At 42.9% G+C, this 17,755-nt stretch overlaps 1 protein-coding gene across 6 annotated transcripts in view; it reads right to left on the bottom strand.

Moving 5' to 3' along the window:
• SEC16A (SEC16 homolog A, endoplasmic reticulum export factor) overlaps nucleotides 1-17,755 on the bottom strand; it is a 1,467,667-nt gene that overhangs the window by 199,524 nt on the left and 1,250,388 nt on the right. For 5 of the 6 annotated variants that reach the window (XM_069609587.1, XM_069609588.1, XM_069609584.1 and 2 more), the window contains one exon: nucleotides 291-382. In XM_069609587.1, coding sequence (XP_069465688.1) covers nucleotides 291-382 — 92 coding nt within the window. The remainder of the gene's footprint in view (nucleotides 1-290; nucleotides 383-17,755) is intronic. The other variant, XR_011268503.1, reaches the window with a different exon arrangement.

Consider the following 17,755-nt stretch of genomic DNA (forward strand, 5'->3'; position numbering starts at 1 on the left):
TGCATTAGAGTATAGCTATGAAGAAATGCCATTCGAGGAAGGACACAAAGCTTGTAGGTGTTTGGTTATTTACCCACCGATTGACAGCCCGTGGCCATCTTAATACCCCCTCACCCTAAACACAGGGCTAAGATATGTATTATTCAGAATTGTCCATGGTAAGAGAATTTGTTCAAACATTACAGGTTGTACTACATCTTGAAATCTCCCAAACTTTATTAGCCAAAATAATCGGAATATGGACTGTTGAAATACACAAACTACATCTACTGGCACGGGCTCAAGCATACCTTTTTTTCTGTAGCGTGCTCTGTGGTGGTTTGATCTGTTGTCGTCGCTTGTTCTACCCCGCTACCTTCTGTTGGCTGCTGGTCTTCTGGTACTGTCGTCGTAGGAGAATAACAAGAATAATTATATATTTAGAAGGAAACCAAATGAATGAAAATAAAGCTGTGCAACCATAGTGGCAGAAACCATCTAATGAAATGCTGTGCAACTTGCGAGCCTTAACAACAGCCTATACATGAGGTGCAGCAATACAAATGTCATCAATACTTTACATTATGTGTCACAGGTGGCCTTAAGAACACACCAACTCTCGAAGACAGTTCAGGGTTTTTTATTTGAGAATTCTCAGAGGGGCTCACTAATGGCGGTCAATCCATCTCGTCCAGAAAAGGGCATTCCCTCTCTAACCCAGGTGTCCCTCAACTGAGGGCTGTCACTAGAGATTCGTAACCCTACTGTCTACAAACCTGCCTAAGGATGAAGGTCTAAAGGCAAACACCTTACCTGCTTAAGTCTTCCTCTGGGAACATTCAGTGGTGGACTGACCTACAGGGAACTTTGGAGATTTCCAGGTAGGCCTCTGAACCATGGGCCTCTTTTGTGCGGGTACTCTAGTTTTCTGCTCCTCTCTCCCATGCACCTTAACATTTCCTCTCATATAGCCCCATAATCACCATCTCTGTTGTGTTTGACTTCTTCTTAATCCCTAAAAATAGGCTTTACAATTCACTATTTAACCAATTTTTTCCAAATGTTTTTGTGGGAGAACCCCCAAAAACCTACTTAGAAAAGTTTGGTTTACTCTCATGGATTAAAAGGGGGCCACTTTGAAAAACATTTCCAAAATGTTCCCCACTGCAATGTAACGTAAGACCTCACTTAGTGTTATTCTTCTATGCTCTGATGTTCCTCTCCTAAGGTCTCTATGATGCTCTTCCTCACCTCTTCCTACTTTCCTGGCTCTCCCTGACAATTCCTTCTCTGCCCGTCCGATGTTTCTACGTTATCTACCTCCACCATCTGATTTTAATCCCTACTACTCTCACTCCCCTGGCACTATTACTACAACTACTCTCCCGCCACACTGCTGCTCTCTCCTCTCACACATTATGACTACTTTCCTCTCTATACACTACTACTAATCCCCCTCTCCTCCTCTCCACACTATTACTCCTCCCTCCAGCCTACCCCTTCTCCCAGTCATCCTCCTTACACTGCCCCAATCACTTTTGCATTTACTTTCTACTCTATTAATTTCATGCACTGACCTTGCTGCACACAAAACCGAGCACCGCTCTCTCCCATCAATTAATATCTCACCTCGTACATTCCTTCAGCAATTCTCCTCCATGCTCCTCTGCTCTGACCTTTCTCTGCCTGGTCTCTTGGTCCTCACTCTCCTCCTTTGACCGAACCTTAACAAACCCTCACCTGCCCACTTCCTGACTCTTTTATCCTGCACCCTCTAACGCACCCCTGCCCCACACTGGGCCTCTAAATTTGCCGGTTCCTCGGGCCAACCAATGACAGTTCTCTTTCCTGAGGAGATGTTACAATCAAGGGAACATTCAAAATGGGTCTTAAGCCCTGCCCTTTTCTTGTATGCAAGACCGCTGGTCTCCGGCAATGACAGTCTGCAACATCCAATGTCCCAGCTTGTGTGAGGGCTTCCAAACTGGTTAACGATGCCAACTTGTTGAGAGTATTACTCCACAGCCCCCCCACAGGTACGTAATGTGTGAGAGTGTGAACCTCACAGGGCTCTCTGCGTACAAACTCGGCTGGCTTTGTTTTGCTGTAATTAACCATCTCTGAGCAAGAGGACCCAGCAGGAGTGCTCTGCGCTCGGACTCCCGCTGATGTGGGTCCAGTAGCGGCTCACTTCGTTCAGGCTGCTTCACGGTCTATTATGCATCTCATTCCCTTGCTGGCTGTCCTGTGGTTGAAGCTACTGATATTGGAATCCTATGAGACCAACAGAAACAAACTGAATAGATAGTTGCTATACACGCATGGAGTGCTTGATCACAGTAATTTTTATCAAGCATACAGGCATGGGAGAAGGGACAGATACTGGGATCTTCCTAGCTCCCACAGCCCGCTTCTGCGGTAAGACTGCCTGGCGTAAACCCTGGTATGCCTCCCACCCCAGGCTGAGTGGGATCCCCATCACCTCCTGACTTGAACAGATGCCTAGCTTGTCCCATAGGTTACTGGAAAAATAAGTTGTAATATTCAACTTGACACTTGGGACATATTGATTTAATTAATGAGGAAATACATGTATTGCTTTTTGAAGGCTCTCTCAACAATACAATTAAATTCATGCTCTTAGCTTAAATACAGCGATGCTGGATTTAATACACAGTTAAGTGGAACCTTATTTATACTGATTCTGCACTACATATACCAGGTGTATGTGTTGTGGGGACATAACAATAGCTTTAAAATTCAGCCCAATTAGGTCAACATGAAAAGGTGCAACTCAGCAATTTACATAAAACAGAATAGAACTGGGCATATTTTTGCCTGATAGTAATCGACCACTACACGCAAGCACCTAAGTTCATAAAAGCTTTGCTCGCCACTGGCAATGCTATGCGCATGAGAATTGAAATGTTATTTCTGCCTGCTTGGCTAGTAGCTTACAACTTAAAATATTATTACTATTTTGTACCATTCCACAAAAAACACTGAAGATGGTTAAGATGGATTTTGAAAATCTGGCCTGGTGGACAGATTTTAGGCGGCCACCCTAGTTATAGTGAACAGGGAACTCTGAGAGGTTAGCCAAATCACAATCAAGGTAAACATGGAGAGCAGCCAAGGCTATTCTCAGGCGAGTGAGTGGGGTCAGGGTTCCATGATGATTCCACACACTGAAGCACACAATAATTGAATTTACACTTGAATTTAGAAAAATACAATATTTATTCTAGGCCTGAAACACTAAAAAATGAAAATAGTAGGTGATATTATCGCAAAACACTCAATATATACATTCACCATAGGTTCTTAAATGCATTCAAATGACTAGAACACTACAAGAGAAGTAAATGAATGCAGTAAAGATGGAAACAAGTCACGAGTGGATTTCCTTAACAGTCCAATCCCTAAGAAGAATGGGGCCTTGAGCCCAAAATTCACAGGAGCCACAATGCTCCCCATAATATATCTGTAGTAGGTAAGTCACACGTGTTGGTGATTGTTCCAAAGAGCGATGCAACAAAGTTACTAGCTAAGTAAAAAATGTGATACTACCCAGGTTCGATGACCAAAAGGCAGTGGAATGGAATGTTATGATAGACTGGTTCTCAATGTTATCCTATGGAGCACAAGAGGCAGACAGATCTTTATGTTTAATTACCCCCCCTAAGGGGGGTAATTAAAGGGGTCACTGGAGGTTGGGTTTCTTGCTCTTCGTTCTGGTGAGGTGCCAAGGAGCTGCGGCTGCAAGGATATTTCCTCTTAGGTATAAATGCAAGATGCAACTCCTTGAGATGGAGAAATGCAAGATTCACTTATTCAGGTATCTTCAGGACACTTCAGAGGACTGGGGAAGGTGAGTTCCAGAGACGCCCACCGCAGATGACGGCAGAAGTTCTTCCAATCATGGTTGAAGAAGCTTCTCCAGGACAGGATTCCTTTAGGTTGGGAGGCTGAAATTTGAAGGGAAGGCAACTTAAACCATGAGCGGGCGAACACCAAAGTTCCGGGTGGAAGCGCAGAACAGCGACGTGTTTGGTGAGGTAGCCCACGACAGAGCTGGTCAGTTCACCCGGTGCTGCAGGGACACTTCCAAAGGCTCGGGACGGCTGGATCCTCAAGAAGGCATTGTATGGGAGGAAAGGTCTTTAGGGCCCCTACCCCTCAATTTCTCACGAACGTGCGGCCAATGACTCGCCCAGCAGCCATCTATGCACCTGGGCCCGGGATTGCTGCGGGTCGACACGTGGGGCTGCACGGCTCATCCCGTAGTATGATACAGACTCCATTTTGTATTACACGTAGACTCCATTTTGAGAACAAAGTCAGGCCTCACTGGCACAAGCAGCCTGCAGGGCTGCAGCTCTCCCCTCCTGACCGCGCACAGCGAGCCCAGCGCTTCCCTCACCCTCCTCCCCTTGGCGGCTCTGCTGAAGGCCTGTTCTGACGGGAGAATAGGCGCGAACAAGCTACATTACAAACACTGTATCTTTCACCTTCCGCAGTCCATCATTGACTTACAGATGACCGGGCAGAAACTGGGGTCTGAGAGAAAAAAGCTGCTTCCATAAAACTTTTCCTGTCCTCCCGCAGACCCCACATTCATGACATATGCTGTGGCTGACCCCCAACCCTGCCCCCCCAAACCTGTTTGAGGTGCCAGACATGTATGCTAAGCCTGTGTGCCACCCTGTTTCACTTATGCAGCTAAGTCATCTGAAAGGACGATAAATTCGCTTTGAGCCCATGAGATTGATTGTATATATATTAAAATAAGATGGTCCTCACCCATCCCAGATCGCACACGAAGTTATGAAATGTGTGTTCGGGCCTTTCGTTACTAATCAAGGATTACTGTCGCTGCCTCCATGCACAAAGCAATGTATGATATCTATATACATTCTATGATTTCCTGAAGATGAACTAGTTCACAAATAGACAAATGTTGAAATATGTATGGTTTTTAATGTAATGAGTGTTGACTGTATAATAGAGTGTCCTTTGTAGCATTTGTTTACCCTCTGAGCATTGAGTTAGGAAGGTCATATTATAAGTAGAATGTTGCAGACTCTTCCTTGTACACCAATGCATACACTAACCTGTGTCTACCCCATTTTTAAATGCAAGTTTCTCGTGTGTGTCCCGCACCCAGATGTAAAACCTCAGCCCTATGAATAATGTGATGCTAACAAGACTTGTTGACAAAAGTTATTTTGTAACATGGTATTCGTGATAAGCATAAACGTGCCGTATGTATAGCGTTCATAAGCTCGCATCATGCTCGATGTACATGTAACTACACTGGCTTAATCCTATCTCGCATTTTAAATGTGTATGTAACCCTATAACGCAGACGACCAGAAGCAACAGGGCTCTCTCTCCCTTCTCCTACTGCACCGCGCACCCTGCCTCCCACCTTCCAACCCCCCCTTTAGCCTAGCTGGGACATTAAGGCTTAGCTTTACCAACAATGTGAATGATTGTAACCCCTCACCCCACCGCCTTTTTGATGTCTACCACGTGCCCTCTGACTAGCGAGCAGCCCAGTTCACCCCCAACCCTGACAGACCATGATGGCCATATATTTACACTTATACTAACATACTATAAAGATGTCCCTTTGCTAGATCTAACGAAGAGAACGTGATAGATACCTCCCTGGTATGTGCTCCCCTGATAAGCCACCTGAACTCATGTGGCAGCCCACCTAGGGTATAGTACATCTTATGATGATGAGATAAGAATAGCCAGAGTTATGTGCTATTTTTCTTGTGATGTTAGATTAACAACTTGTATTTACAGGGCAGTATAAATTCTAATGAATATCGAATGAGTATGTGTGGCCACAAGGGCAACTGTTATGTAGAATACATTGTAACAGCCCGGACTTCCTCAGATCCAGCGTTCCACCCAGACGAGCCCAGCTGACCCAAGCACCCCGCACTAGCACCACGTGGATCTCCGCCAATCATGGAGCACAATCCATATACAATGTATAGTAGCTAATCTTCGCCACCCAATCCCCACGACTATGTGCCCCCTATAGCTTACGCCATCCATGACGCGACTCTGTAATAAATGTTAATGTTTTACTGATGCTTGGCAGAGCACTCTCGGAGTTGGCAGAGTTGTCCTATATTGGTTGGATAAACTTTTACCTTTTATCTTCACCCGCACTTGGTCTTGGTCTCATTCACATCTGGGGTGTGTCCATTATTGACTCTCACTGTGGCGTTTAAATGCCTTCTTGGGAGAAGTTCACTTTCAATCGGTGACCCCGATGTCATTTGTCTTTTTCGTTCCTTTTGGCACGAGACGTCCCCGGCCACAGCGGCAACGCACAGCGCGCCCCCTCAAGAGAGCTGTCCGCCTACAGCAACCGGTACGCTTAGACGTGCGCACGCAGTAGGGCAAGAAGGTACGGGTCCCACTTCACAAAACCTATAGTATCACTCGCCGGAGCCGGGGACAGCCATTGAGCGTGGGGCAGCGCCACCTGGACGGACCGGGTCTGGAGGGTCTCGAATCAATACGGACACAAGAGTATTAAGTGCGAGCGACATTAAAAGGAGTTGGATATAGAAAATAGTATATGAGGTCGATCTAAGTTAAAGGGGCTCTTGAGGGTATAATAGATCCTATTCTTATTCTTTTTTTCATTTTCTCTGCATATGGCCATTAGGATGAGCTAAGGAGATTACAAGGTGAAAAGGGAAGATGGGAACCTAGCTCTGCAAGGGGTTAGAAGGCGGCGCCGCATAGTGCTATCTTGACTAGTACTGGGAATAACTGGAAAATAGATGAAATAAGTAGGAGTCTCATATAAGGGGAAGACTCGGAGTACAATTTAGAACCGCTTTATTTTTTTTTATTTTTCTAAATCTACGGGAAGATACTCAGACAATCTAAGGGTTAAGAGGTGTAACGGGCTGGGGTAAAGGAGATCTTTTGGATACAGAGTAGTGGGAAGAAGACAGGGAGGTATATGTTACATTTTGTATGTGAAATGTCTTGTCGATCAATGTTATGTATTGAATTGGTTATGTCTTTTGTGATCACAATGTTTTGATAAATAGTTAAAATGACCGTGTAGTTATGAATAAGTGGTCATTGTAAGTGTGACCTTTCAAAGACTTGGTATATGTGTTATACAAAAGTAGTACATTAGCGGTAGAATATTGGCATCATCAGCATTGTGAGTACAGAACACCCACCCACACACTAAAGAGGGGTATTAGGGGGAGGGGAGACAGGAAAGTAACATGGGCGCGGAAACACCATTGGCCCATATTTGCCAGAATTTGCTGCAGAACGTATAATAAAGTACCATGACCAGTGGGTCACAGAATTAAAAGGGGAAGGGCTACCACAGGTATGGGCCCCAGGGAGGATCATTTGACAAAAGCGTGTTGGACATGGTGGCCACATGCGTATTTGTAAAATATAAGGTTTCCTGTTCTGAGTCCGAGTGTGGCTTGACGGCGTGTGCGGAAGGTCCTTTCCACAAATCGGAGCGGGCTGTAGCACGGCGGTGTCCGCGAATGGTGGAAGTGACAGGGGAAGACCTGTGACCCGTGAAGTGCTGGCCCATAGGCACCGGCGGAAGAAGGGTGCCGCAAGGCTGCCACAAGGAAGTGGTGAGGAGGCTGTGAGCCGTGAGCAGTGAGCTGCTAGAAGCTGTTAGCCGGCAAGATAGATGAAACAGATTTATGCTGACAAGGAGCTGCACACGCCTGCTCGCCTGCTCACCGGCCCGCCCGCGGAAGGAAGCTTCGATCGGATTAGATTGGAGAAGCGGTAAGCAGTATACAGTGGTAGTGCCAGCTGTAAAGCGATACTAGTGTGATTTAATCTTCGAAGAGACTTAAACTTGTAAAGTCTCTAAAAGGAATAAAGCGATTCAAGGCGGGCAATTGGGAGACTGTTGGGGGTTTTCTCCCCCTTTGATCCCAATGCAAGTTATTTAGATTACTTGACTGTGCTGTGCTTGACTGTGCTGTAATAGGCAGAGTCAGCACAGAGTCTTGTGTGTGTTTTTGGAGACACGGGTGCTTCCTGTTCTGCTGTGCCGCTGTTTGTACTTTGTACCTTGCGCAGGTCTGAAAAATTCTTCCTGCTGAGTTTCTATCATTTTGATGGAAACGAGTGAAGTTGTTGAAGCAGCGCAGACCCGGTCTCGTCTGCGACGCGGAGCTTTGCCGTACGTGCGCCTTTAAAGCTTGCATCTAGAAGAAAAACTGCTACAACTCAAACAAGCGCTGAGTCAACTGATATAACCATTCTTCCAACAGATCAAAGTATTCTAGATCTGCCAAGTGCAACTGAGATGCAACTTTCGGATGATTATAGTGCATCCGATTTTAGGAATGACAATAGGGGATCCATGCTTGCAAGTCCTCAAGAATTAGAGGATGGTAAGGCTGCGGATTATCCGCGTGAGCATGGTAAGCATGGTGAGATTGGCGAGCTTGATGGGATGTGTGCTGAATTAGCAGGTATCACTGCAAATGAAAGTGACAATGATTGCTTCATTATTAAAACAAATAAAACACCAAATTCTGAGGGCATTACGTCCCCTGGGAAAATCGTCATAAGAATTGAAGCGCAAGGATGTATATAATATTCATGCTCTGACTATCCTATCAAATACAATATGAACGCTACAAAGTCGGCTGCATTAGATGTTTTCCCACAATTGATTAAGCTAGCTGCAAAAATTGTGCAGCGAACAAATGAATCAACTGTTAATTGGTCTCTTGAAGAGGCGGTATGCGGAGATCAAGGCATCTGCAAGAGTTTTAAAAAAAAGCAGAAAAACGCAATTAAGTAAAGAGCTGGTCCAACATGATGAGCTCATGATATCTGAGTAAAACCAATGGACAAATGGAATTCACTACAGAACACATGACAAAAAAAAGTGCTGCGCATAAGAAAGATAATAATCAATCCTTATTCTGTGACCACGATACAATAGAAGTGCAAATTAGTACTAACACTAATGAAAGAAGGAATTCACTTAAGTGTTGCAGAAAAATTATTAAAAGATTTAATAAAAATGAATTGCGACTTTAATATTCGTTCAAATAAGAAATCAAAGAATATACCTACACCGAACTTTGAAGGCTCGAGGGGCCCGCTGACAGCTTTTGAGGCTGTATATACCAATAGTGTTGACGTTGAGGAAAATCTTTCGGGAGAAGAAAGTGCATCAAAAATTATACACAGCCGGCACGTAAAAGAAAAAAGTGGAAATAGTCCTTTGGGAGAGATTGTTTGTTCTCAGGCAAGGAATCAACGGCAGCAATATATGCTGCATTCACCCATAAGATTCGCAGTGATAGAAACCAAGGAGTTGCTATATAGCAAAGGTCTAAATGAGACCTTAACATCTGCTAATGCAAGAAAAAGCAGCTCAGCAATGACATCGTCCACTTCCGCTTCTAATACTGACGACTCGTCCATAATTGAAAGACCTTTTCCAAAAATAAGACATGCTCAGTGGAAAAAGAAAACGTTCAATCAGCAAATGAAAACAAATGTGGCAGAAATAAAGACACCGGATTTACAAGCTGTAATCATGTCCACTATGAACATAGCACTAAGCCCCTATCTCAAATTATATGAACAAATGGATGGTAACATCAAAGATCTAACAACATTGATAGCTCTTTTAAATGCCAAAGTAACTAATATGGAATTTGAACAACAAAGAAGTCATGATAATTTGAGACAGGATAAGACTTTAAATGACAACTTCTTGAATTTGATTCTGGATGCGAATCGAAACTCAAGTGAGGATAAAAAATGATAAGCAGAAGTTGCACGTGAAGCATTGAAGCTTCTTAATAAACCCCATTTAGATGCTATGAAGGAGAGTGTGAACAGCAGTGAACAAATGGACAGTGATAAAAACAATACTATCATGGAAAAAAGCAAATTGTCAATAGATCAGTGAAAATCTGAGTGCAGAAATATGGAATTGGTACAGAAAAAGAAAGGTCACATATTATTAGAGAAAGAAAAAGGGAATTCAATTAGGGTCGCCCAAAACGACAAAGAGAAGACTGGCAAAGGTGCCTCCCGCTTTCGGATGAGTCCTTTGCTGCACCTAGGGCTGTGCGCAAGATCCTAGTGGATGGCCTTCAAGAAAAAAAGCTGGATTTAGCCAAGCGTGATAGGAATGAATTTATAAATGAGCGAGCCTGTGCCATAAAACCTCTCCTGAGTGACAGCACACATGTTAAAAGCTTAGCGGGGCCTCAATTGGATGAAATAAAAGATTCCTAAGTTGAAAAAGATGCTCAAACAATAGTAATCGTGAAGGTCGGCTCAAATGAAGTTCAAAGGACAAAACAAAAAAAAAAAATACAATAATTGAGAACTCAAAAAATATGTTCAAAGAAACCTTAAGAGATTGAAGATCTACAGGAAAACAATATGCAAGTAACAAAAGGCGTGTTCGATATATTTGCCAAAGATAGAACTAAGCAAAACATAAAAGGTGCGCCCCAAAAGAAGAAACCAAAAAATGTAAAAAAAGGAAAAATAGCGAATAGTGCTCGAGCGTTCTTAAGAAATCTCAAATCAATCAAAATTAATGTTTCGGCAAATGTTTGTGGCTCATTGCAAAACAAATCGGAGGAGAGTACTGATGAAGGAAAACAAAAAAGAACGCCACCAAAATTCAATCGCACTGAAGCGAAAACCTCGGACGCTTACCACTTGGATCAGGAAGTAGAAATGGGGCCAGAAGAAACTGATATTGAGATCCTAATGAATCTCTCAACGTATGAATACATACATGAAGAAGTGATAAGGAAAGTGTGGCAGCAGGGCCTGCTGTGAGCCAGAACCTGACAGGGCCTGTATAATCTATAAGAAAAGACTGTGTACCAGCAACAGGACATTTCTGTGAATGGATGACTAAACCGAAAATGGCGATTTCTGACCCTCAAAAAGAGATAAAGATCTTTTCAAACATTGGATGAAAAAAAGAAAAAAATCCTCTCTAAAAAATCCTCTCTAAGGATGATGCAGCAAGAGAGCAACTGCTTACTGAAATATCCGCAGATGAAGAAAAATTGTTGGAGGATAGAAGTCTGGACTGCAAAAAAACATCACCAATTGCTAATATGCCTCTGGATACAAAGACCCATAAAGAGAAAATGAGTTTTTCTAATACTCGAGGTAATAATGGTAATCATAGAGTTGAGAAAAGCAAAATCCATAAAACCAAGGCGAAATACTGTGTAAGTCTAGAAAGAATATTAAATATTCATGACGGCCTAACAATGAACAGGAAAAATGTATTAAGCTTGTTTCACCATGTTCCTGTATTACGTACCATCGAGTCTAGTGATATTCAGGCTGTAGAATTTAAAGACGATATTGCTCTGGATAAAGGGTTTTTATATGTAAACTCCAGACTAGTGTGTGAAACATTGCGGCAGGGTGCGTCTGCACTGCTACCCTGTGGCTTTGATATTGTAGAAGTAGATGCTGATATCGTGGTCAAAGAAGTAAAGCATGTAGCTTGCACGACTAAACCTCTGCCCAATCCACCGCTGAAGGAAACTCAGCCCGAAATACAAACTTTGGCAGAAGAAAATTGGATTACAAACAATTCATTCTATCCCGGCAAGATCAGTCCGGCCATCAAAAAAAATCAAACACGCTGACCAAAACCGAATTACAGTAAAAAACACTCATCAGATCATATAAATAAATGAAAAAGAGGAAAGTCAAGTGGTCGATAGTGGAATTGGCTAGAAGCCACCTTGGCAAATAATACCCAGAGTTAATGCTCAAAGAAGTCAAAAGATGAACAACTAGTTATTGGCTCGTGGAATACAAGAGGCTTTTCTCATTTGTTTAACTCTAGAGAAAAATCGGCAAGTGAAGTAGACTTGATATGTCTGCAAGAAACCTGGACATTTGTCCCATTGCGGAGAATTTCGAAATAGTGATTACTCCTGCTATCAAAGGAAACAAAGGTCGTCCAAGTGCAGGTCTCCTCACACTCAAAAAAACATCCGGCTGCAGATTGATGGAATACAAGAATGTATCATCGTACATCCAAGTTGCTACAATCATAAGGAATAATAATAATGAAACTAAACACCTGACATTTTTCATTATTAATCTGTATTGGCAGCACTGTAAGGCAGGCACTCTGACCTTTGTCAAACAATTTATCGATATAATCGATGAATTAATGATCGAGGACAGCTCTGCCAGTATAATCATGTGGAGATTTTAATTTGGACTTTATAGAGAGAAGCAAGAATGATACACTAAGGAAACAGAATCTGGCACAAAAATGGTCCGAAGAAATAACCTTACAGAGAATCTCTAGGCTAAATGGTAATGTCGAGGGAGACATACCAGCCAAAGCGACCTGGCAAAGGAATAATCAAAAATCCATATTGGATTACATTTTTGTATCAGAAAATGTATTGTCACAGATCATCAAGCTTCAAGTCCATAATACGCAAGTCAGTGATCATAAAATGGTCCTAGCACATTTTGAAATGCCCCGTCAAGTCTCCTTTCCGAATTGGAATTATAGCATAATGCCAAATTGCAGAGGAAACAGACTTAAACTTAATTCACAGCAGGTGAATATAATGAAAAATGAATATGAGAAGCACATTGATTTGCTAGGTGTAGATTATACTACTCTGTTGGAATAATATAAGACCTTGAGAAACCCAAATGGTACCCAAGCTTATAAACATATACATATTTATAATCTGGAAATTGTCACGAGAAAAAGGGAAATGCGTAGGGCTCTACGACAACTTAAACATTACAGCGAATTGGATCAGCTCAAGATGAAAAAAAAGATTAAACAAAAGTATAAGAACTGGACAATAGCCCATCATGCTTTAATGGAACAACATGATGCAGAAAACATAATGAAGTGCCTAAAAGAGAAAAATTCTTCAGATTTTTGGTCAATAATCAATAATGAATCTGGTGTACAGATGGCTACGCAAAAAAATATGGTTACCGAAAAAATAATGGATCGAGCACTTCTCCATGCTGTTTTCAAAAAAGGGAAACACCCCTGATCCTCCCTTGCCAGCCCTTTCACATTGGGATATTCATTTCGATAAGAATGATATTCTGAGAAACATCAAAAAACTTTCAAATTCTCATGCAGCAGGACCGGATGGCATAACTAATGCTATATTAAAATCTGACGTAGAAGCCTGGACAGAATTTTGCAAGGTCTTATTTGATAGAATTGTTGCAGAAGGTGCTACACCTGTCTCTTGGAAGAAGGCAATTGTGCTCATCTTTAAGAAAGGCAACAGATCAAATCCAAAGGACTATAGGCCAATTGCCTTGTTGGATGTTATAGGCAAAATATATGCAACACAACTCCAGCACAAATTAATGGAATGGCTTGTTCTAAGACGTTAGACAAAGCGGGTTTGTGAAGGGCGTTGGATGCTGCCTAAATCTGATACTCATCAATCTACTGAAAATGGATGCGGTTAGGAAAGGCTCAAAAGCGTATCTTGCATTTGTTGATCTGTCTCATGCTTTTGACAGCATAGACAGGGAAATGCTTTGGACAAAATTAAAAACGTGGAATTGCCCTGATAGCCTTCTATCTGCCATCAAAGATCTACATACCAAACTGAAATCTGCATTTGATGGGATGCAAATGGCACTCTGTCAAAACCCATTCGAACCTTCTGTGGGGTAAAACAAGGGTGCCCGTTGGCAGCTATAATTTTCAATGCTTTCATCTCTGACATGGGTGAAATTTTTGAAAAAAAAAAGGATTTGATCCAAAAATAGATGATTCTGCCCTGAATTGGATCCTTTATGCAGATGATCTAGTGTTAATGGACCTCACACCTATTGGATTACAGCGGAAACTCCATGCATTGGAGCAATACGTTGGCGACAATGGTTTGCATATAAATCCAAGCAAATCTGTCGTTCTAACACTACAAGATCTTACCAAACGTGCATCTAAGAAGTTCAAATGGCATCTTAACGGCGAACCACTGCAACAAGTTAAACAGTTAAAATATTTCGGCATGTGGCTGAATTCTAACATAAACGACCCAATTTGGGTCGAAAGCTAAATGTCGACAACTAAGTGCCCTATCCTCAGTCCTTGACAAAAAATATGGATATTTTTCATTGGTACCCACATTAAAGTTTTATAAACAAATAGCTGTGCCATCTTTAATCTATGGCGCAGAAACTGCCTTTGGATGTCCTGCTACCTTGTAGGATAACCTTGAAAACATTTTCTGGGGCCGAATCTTGAAAGTAGCCAGGGGGATACCTGCTGCTGTGGTGAGATATGAACTGGGGCTAATTTCAATAAATGCAAAGGTTACCTGGAATACCTTGTCAATTTTCCGTAAGATAACTCTGCCCCATGGTGCACCACAAATGAAAATCCTCCATGAGTTGGTGAATAAACAATCGAATACAGTCTTTGCGGCTTGGATAGACCAATGTCAGCAAATCCTAACATATATAAACACTGACATGGTCACATTGGTGGAAAATCCCGATGATGTAAAGAAAAAACTGTGGAGACATGATTGGATAAATACTGGTATAAACTGAGCAAAATACTCGCTTATTAAGAATGTTCCATCGGAAGGGAAAGCTTACAATTCCACATACAAATATCTTGAAAAGTGCCCAGACAAACAAAAAAGAACTCTGCTCATGAAATTTAGGCTGAATCAATTTAAGACCAAAGAAGTAATCATGCGATGGCCTAAATATGAGAAGCTGGATCCAAAATGCAGATTCTGTAATCATTATAAAGAAATAATCAAACACTTGACTCTCACTTGCAAAGCCTTCTCTGCGATAAGCATGACATTGTTCGAACCAATTGTGGCAAATAGAGTTCATCGTACAATGGAAGAATGGTGGGAGGAATGTTTTACAGAAGCTAACAATAAACTAACATATGCTCTGACATTTCTCCCCAAAAATATCGAACTATGTAAATCTAACCAAGAATGTACTTAATTTGGGCATTCCGTATTGTGCGATACTTTGCTTAATCAGTGTTTATTTGATATTACTTTTAATTGTTTTTATTATCATGATGTTTTGCATTGTAGGCGATAATTATGTTTTTTTTTTTTCTTTCTGGGAAATTGTTAGATGTAGCCATTAGTGATCTCTTTTAAAGGTTTGAATAAACCAATACAAAAATTTAAAAAATAAATATAAAGGTAAACAATAACAAAATAGAAGAGAGATATTAGACCTATGGAGGTTATTTGAGGAGGTGCCTCCAATAAAAAGAAAAGAGCAAATAAAGGAACAGATTGCATCTCCCCTGGTAACAGAAAATAGCGAAAAAGAGGGCGAAGGAAAGGAAGGGCCAGTAGAGGTTGCACGAATATACCCCCTCTTAAACAAACCAGTGCCCACCGAGGGATATAGTGATCCGGTGTATGTGTCAAAACCCACCACCTCAAACACCGCGGCCAACAGCACCCCCACCATATGAGTGCCCAAGAGCGAGTGGACAGGTGAGTACCCCGGCAATAGATATTGAAAAATTCACAGAAGATTTAGGCTTCAGGTTATCAATGGCTCGAAACGAATTGTCTAGATTAAGAGCTGTGCCAAAAAAGTGGATCAAGTACTTCTAGGATCAATCAGACACAGAGGGCACAGACACCCGACAGGTCAATAGAAGAAGGGTGGAAAAAGGGGGACATATTATTTAGAATAAATGATGAGCCAACAAGAATAATAGAATTAGAGCAACACACGCCTGAAGGGGAAACAATGGGAGAGGGTATGGCATCGGGAGGAGCAGAACAGCTGTGGTGTGATATAGAGGAAGAGGAATTAGAAGGAAGGAGAATAGGGATCGCAGCAGGGGGAGTACCAGTGAGATTAGAAGAGACACCTCTGGGGAGGGCAATGGAAGAAGAATGGAAGACTAAGAAGCAGAGTGGGGAGGATGGCCTTGATGGGAAAAAGAGGAACAAAGGTGAGTACAGGGATGGGAACAAAAGGTAGTTTGCAGCTGCCCCCGATACATCAGGGAGGACGGAGGCCAAATTGCATACCCTGGGCACAGATGGATAAGGCCAATTTGTTGAAATTATTGCCCCCACTGTCAGGAGGTGCAAGTAAATGGATATATGCATTTGAGAAACACACTGCAGGGGTTCCTTTGGTAGTAGGTGACATCAAAAGTTTGCTGGTGTCTGCAGGGGGTGATCAAGCTGACCGGGTTTGGGCGAAAGCAGGCTTCCCAGGAATAACATTAGATAGTGTCAGATATGATTGTGCTTTTTTTGACACAGTAAGAGCAAGGGTATGGGACGCATTGAGGAAAACCTTCCCAGACACACCAGACTTACAGTCAGTAATGCAATGCACAATGAACGATGAGGAAGATGAAATGGCTTTCATTTTACGGGTGCAGGAGATGTGGAGAGCGGAGACGGGCACGGCGTGGGATCAGTCAACCTCATTGTTTTACTTTATAATAATAATAAAAAGAGGGCTCCCGAAGGAAGTTCAGAAAGCGCTCGATAACATAGCTGGGATTGAAGCCAAAGGTTGGCCCGAGATACAAAGCATTATAGTACACCACTGCAAAAGGATCAAAGAAAGAGAAGGAGATAGCACAGAGACGGTTGGCAGATGAGGCAAAATTAATACAGACGAAACTGGTGAAGGTCAGAGCAGTTGTAGCTGCACTCCCCACAGATAGAGAACGAGAGGAGGAGGAGGGGTCAACAGCAATACAAGCTAGAATGGCAGCTAATTGGGCAGGAAACGGATATGAGCAGGAGCAGTGGAATGGTGAGGAACAATACGGAGGGCCACAGTGGCAAGTGCGGAGCGCTCGTGGAGGAATAAGTGGGTACAGATGGCAAAGAGGGGGTGGTCAAGGGTATGGCGGGTACGGAGGTGCAGGTCCGAGGGGGCGGGGGGAATTGTTGAAATTGTGGAAGGTGGGGACATTTTTCAAGAGAGTGTAGAAGCAGACCCATGAATACATATCAAAATGGACCGCAGTATGGCCATCCCCACCCAGGAAGCCCACATGGGCTACCAATGGGTGGTGGCGGGAGAGGAGAACAACAGGATCAGAGATACACAGATGAGCGCAGGGCACATCCACGCAATGTTCAGCAACAGCCACAATACCGCAAACACATGACACATGTACAAGGCAACCCTTTCGCCACAACGGCAAATGGCACATCTGCACCCTTTGGTGGCCGTGGTATCGGGGAATGTTTTTGACAATGGGGGAACGACAAGGCATCCAGCATAGGACAGCCCACAGAGAGCACTTGCGTGTCCAGTACTATCAAAGACCCTTGATGCAGCAGAGGAACCATTGGTGGGGGCGGAGATAGGGAACAAACAATTCATTTTTATGGTAGATACGGGAGCCGAAAAATCATGCCTACAAGAAGGAAGGTTTCCGTTATCTAATCGTAAATTGGAAACGCAAGGGTTCTCTGGGGCGGTGGTCGAAGTTCCTTAAACAGAAGATTTGGATGTACCAGTAGGGGGGGGGACAGTGCAAGCACCTTTACTGTACTATGAAGCATCCCCGATTAACTTGCTGGGGAGGGACCTCCTCAGCAAGCTCAATAGGACTATCATTCACTGAGAGCGGGATAGTGTGCTCGACACCAGGGATATGCCCATTGCGAGTGATGTTGGTAGTACACAAACAAACCACAGCACCGGAGGTACGCGGCATACCAGTTGACCCAGACATGTT

The sequence above is a fragment of the Ambystoma mexicanum genome, chromosome 8 (assembly GCF_040938575.1).
Source record: "Ambystoma mexicanum isolate Mex_15411 chromosome 8, UKY_AmexF1_1, whole genome shotgun sequence".
NCBI classification, from domain to species: Eukaryota; Metazoa; Chordata; class Amphibia; order Caudata; family Ambystomatidae; genus Ambystoma; species Ambystoma mexicanum.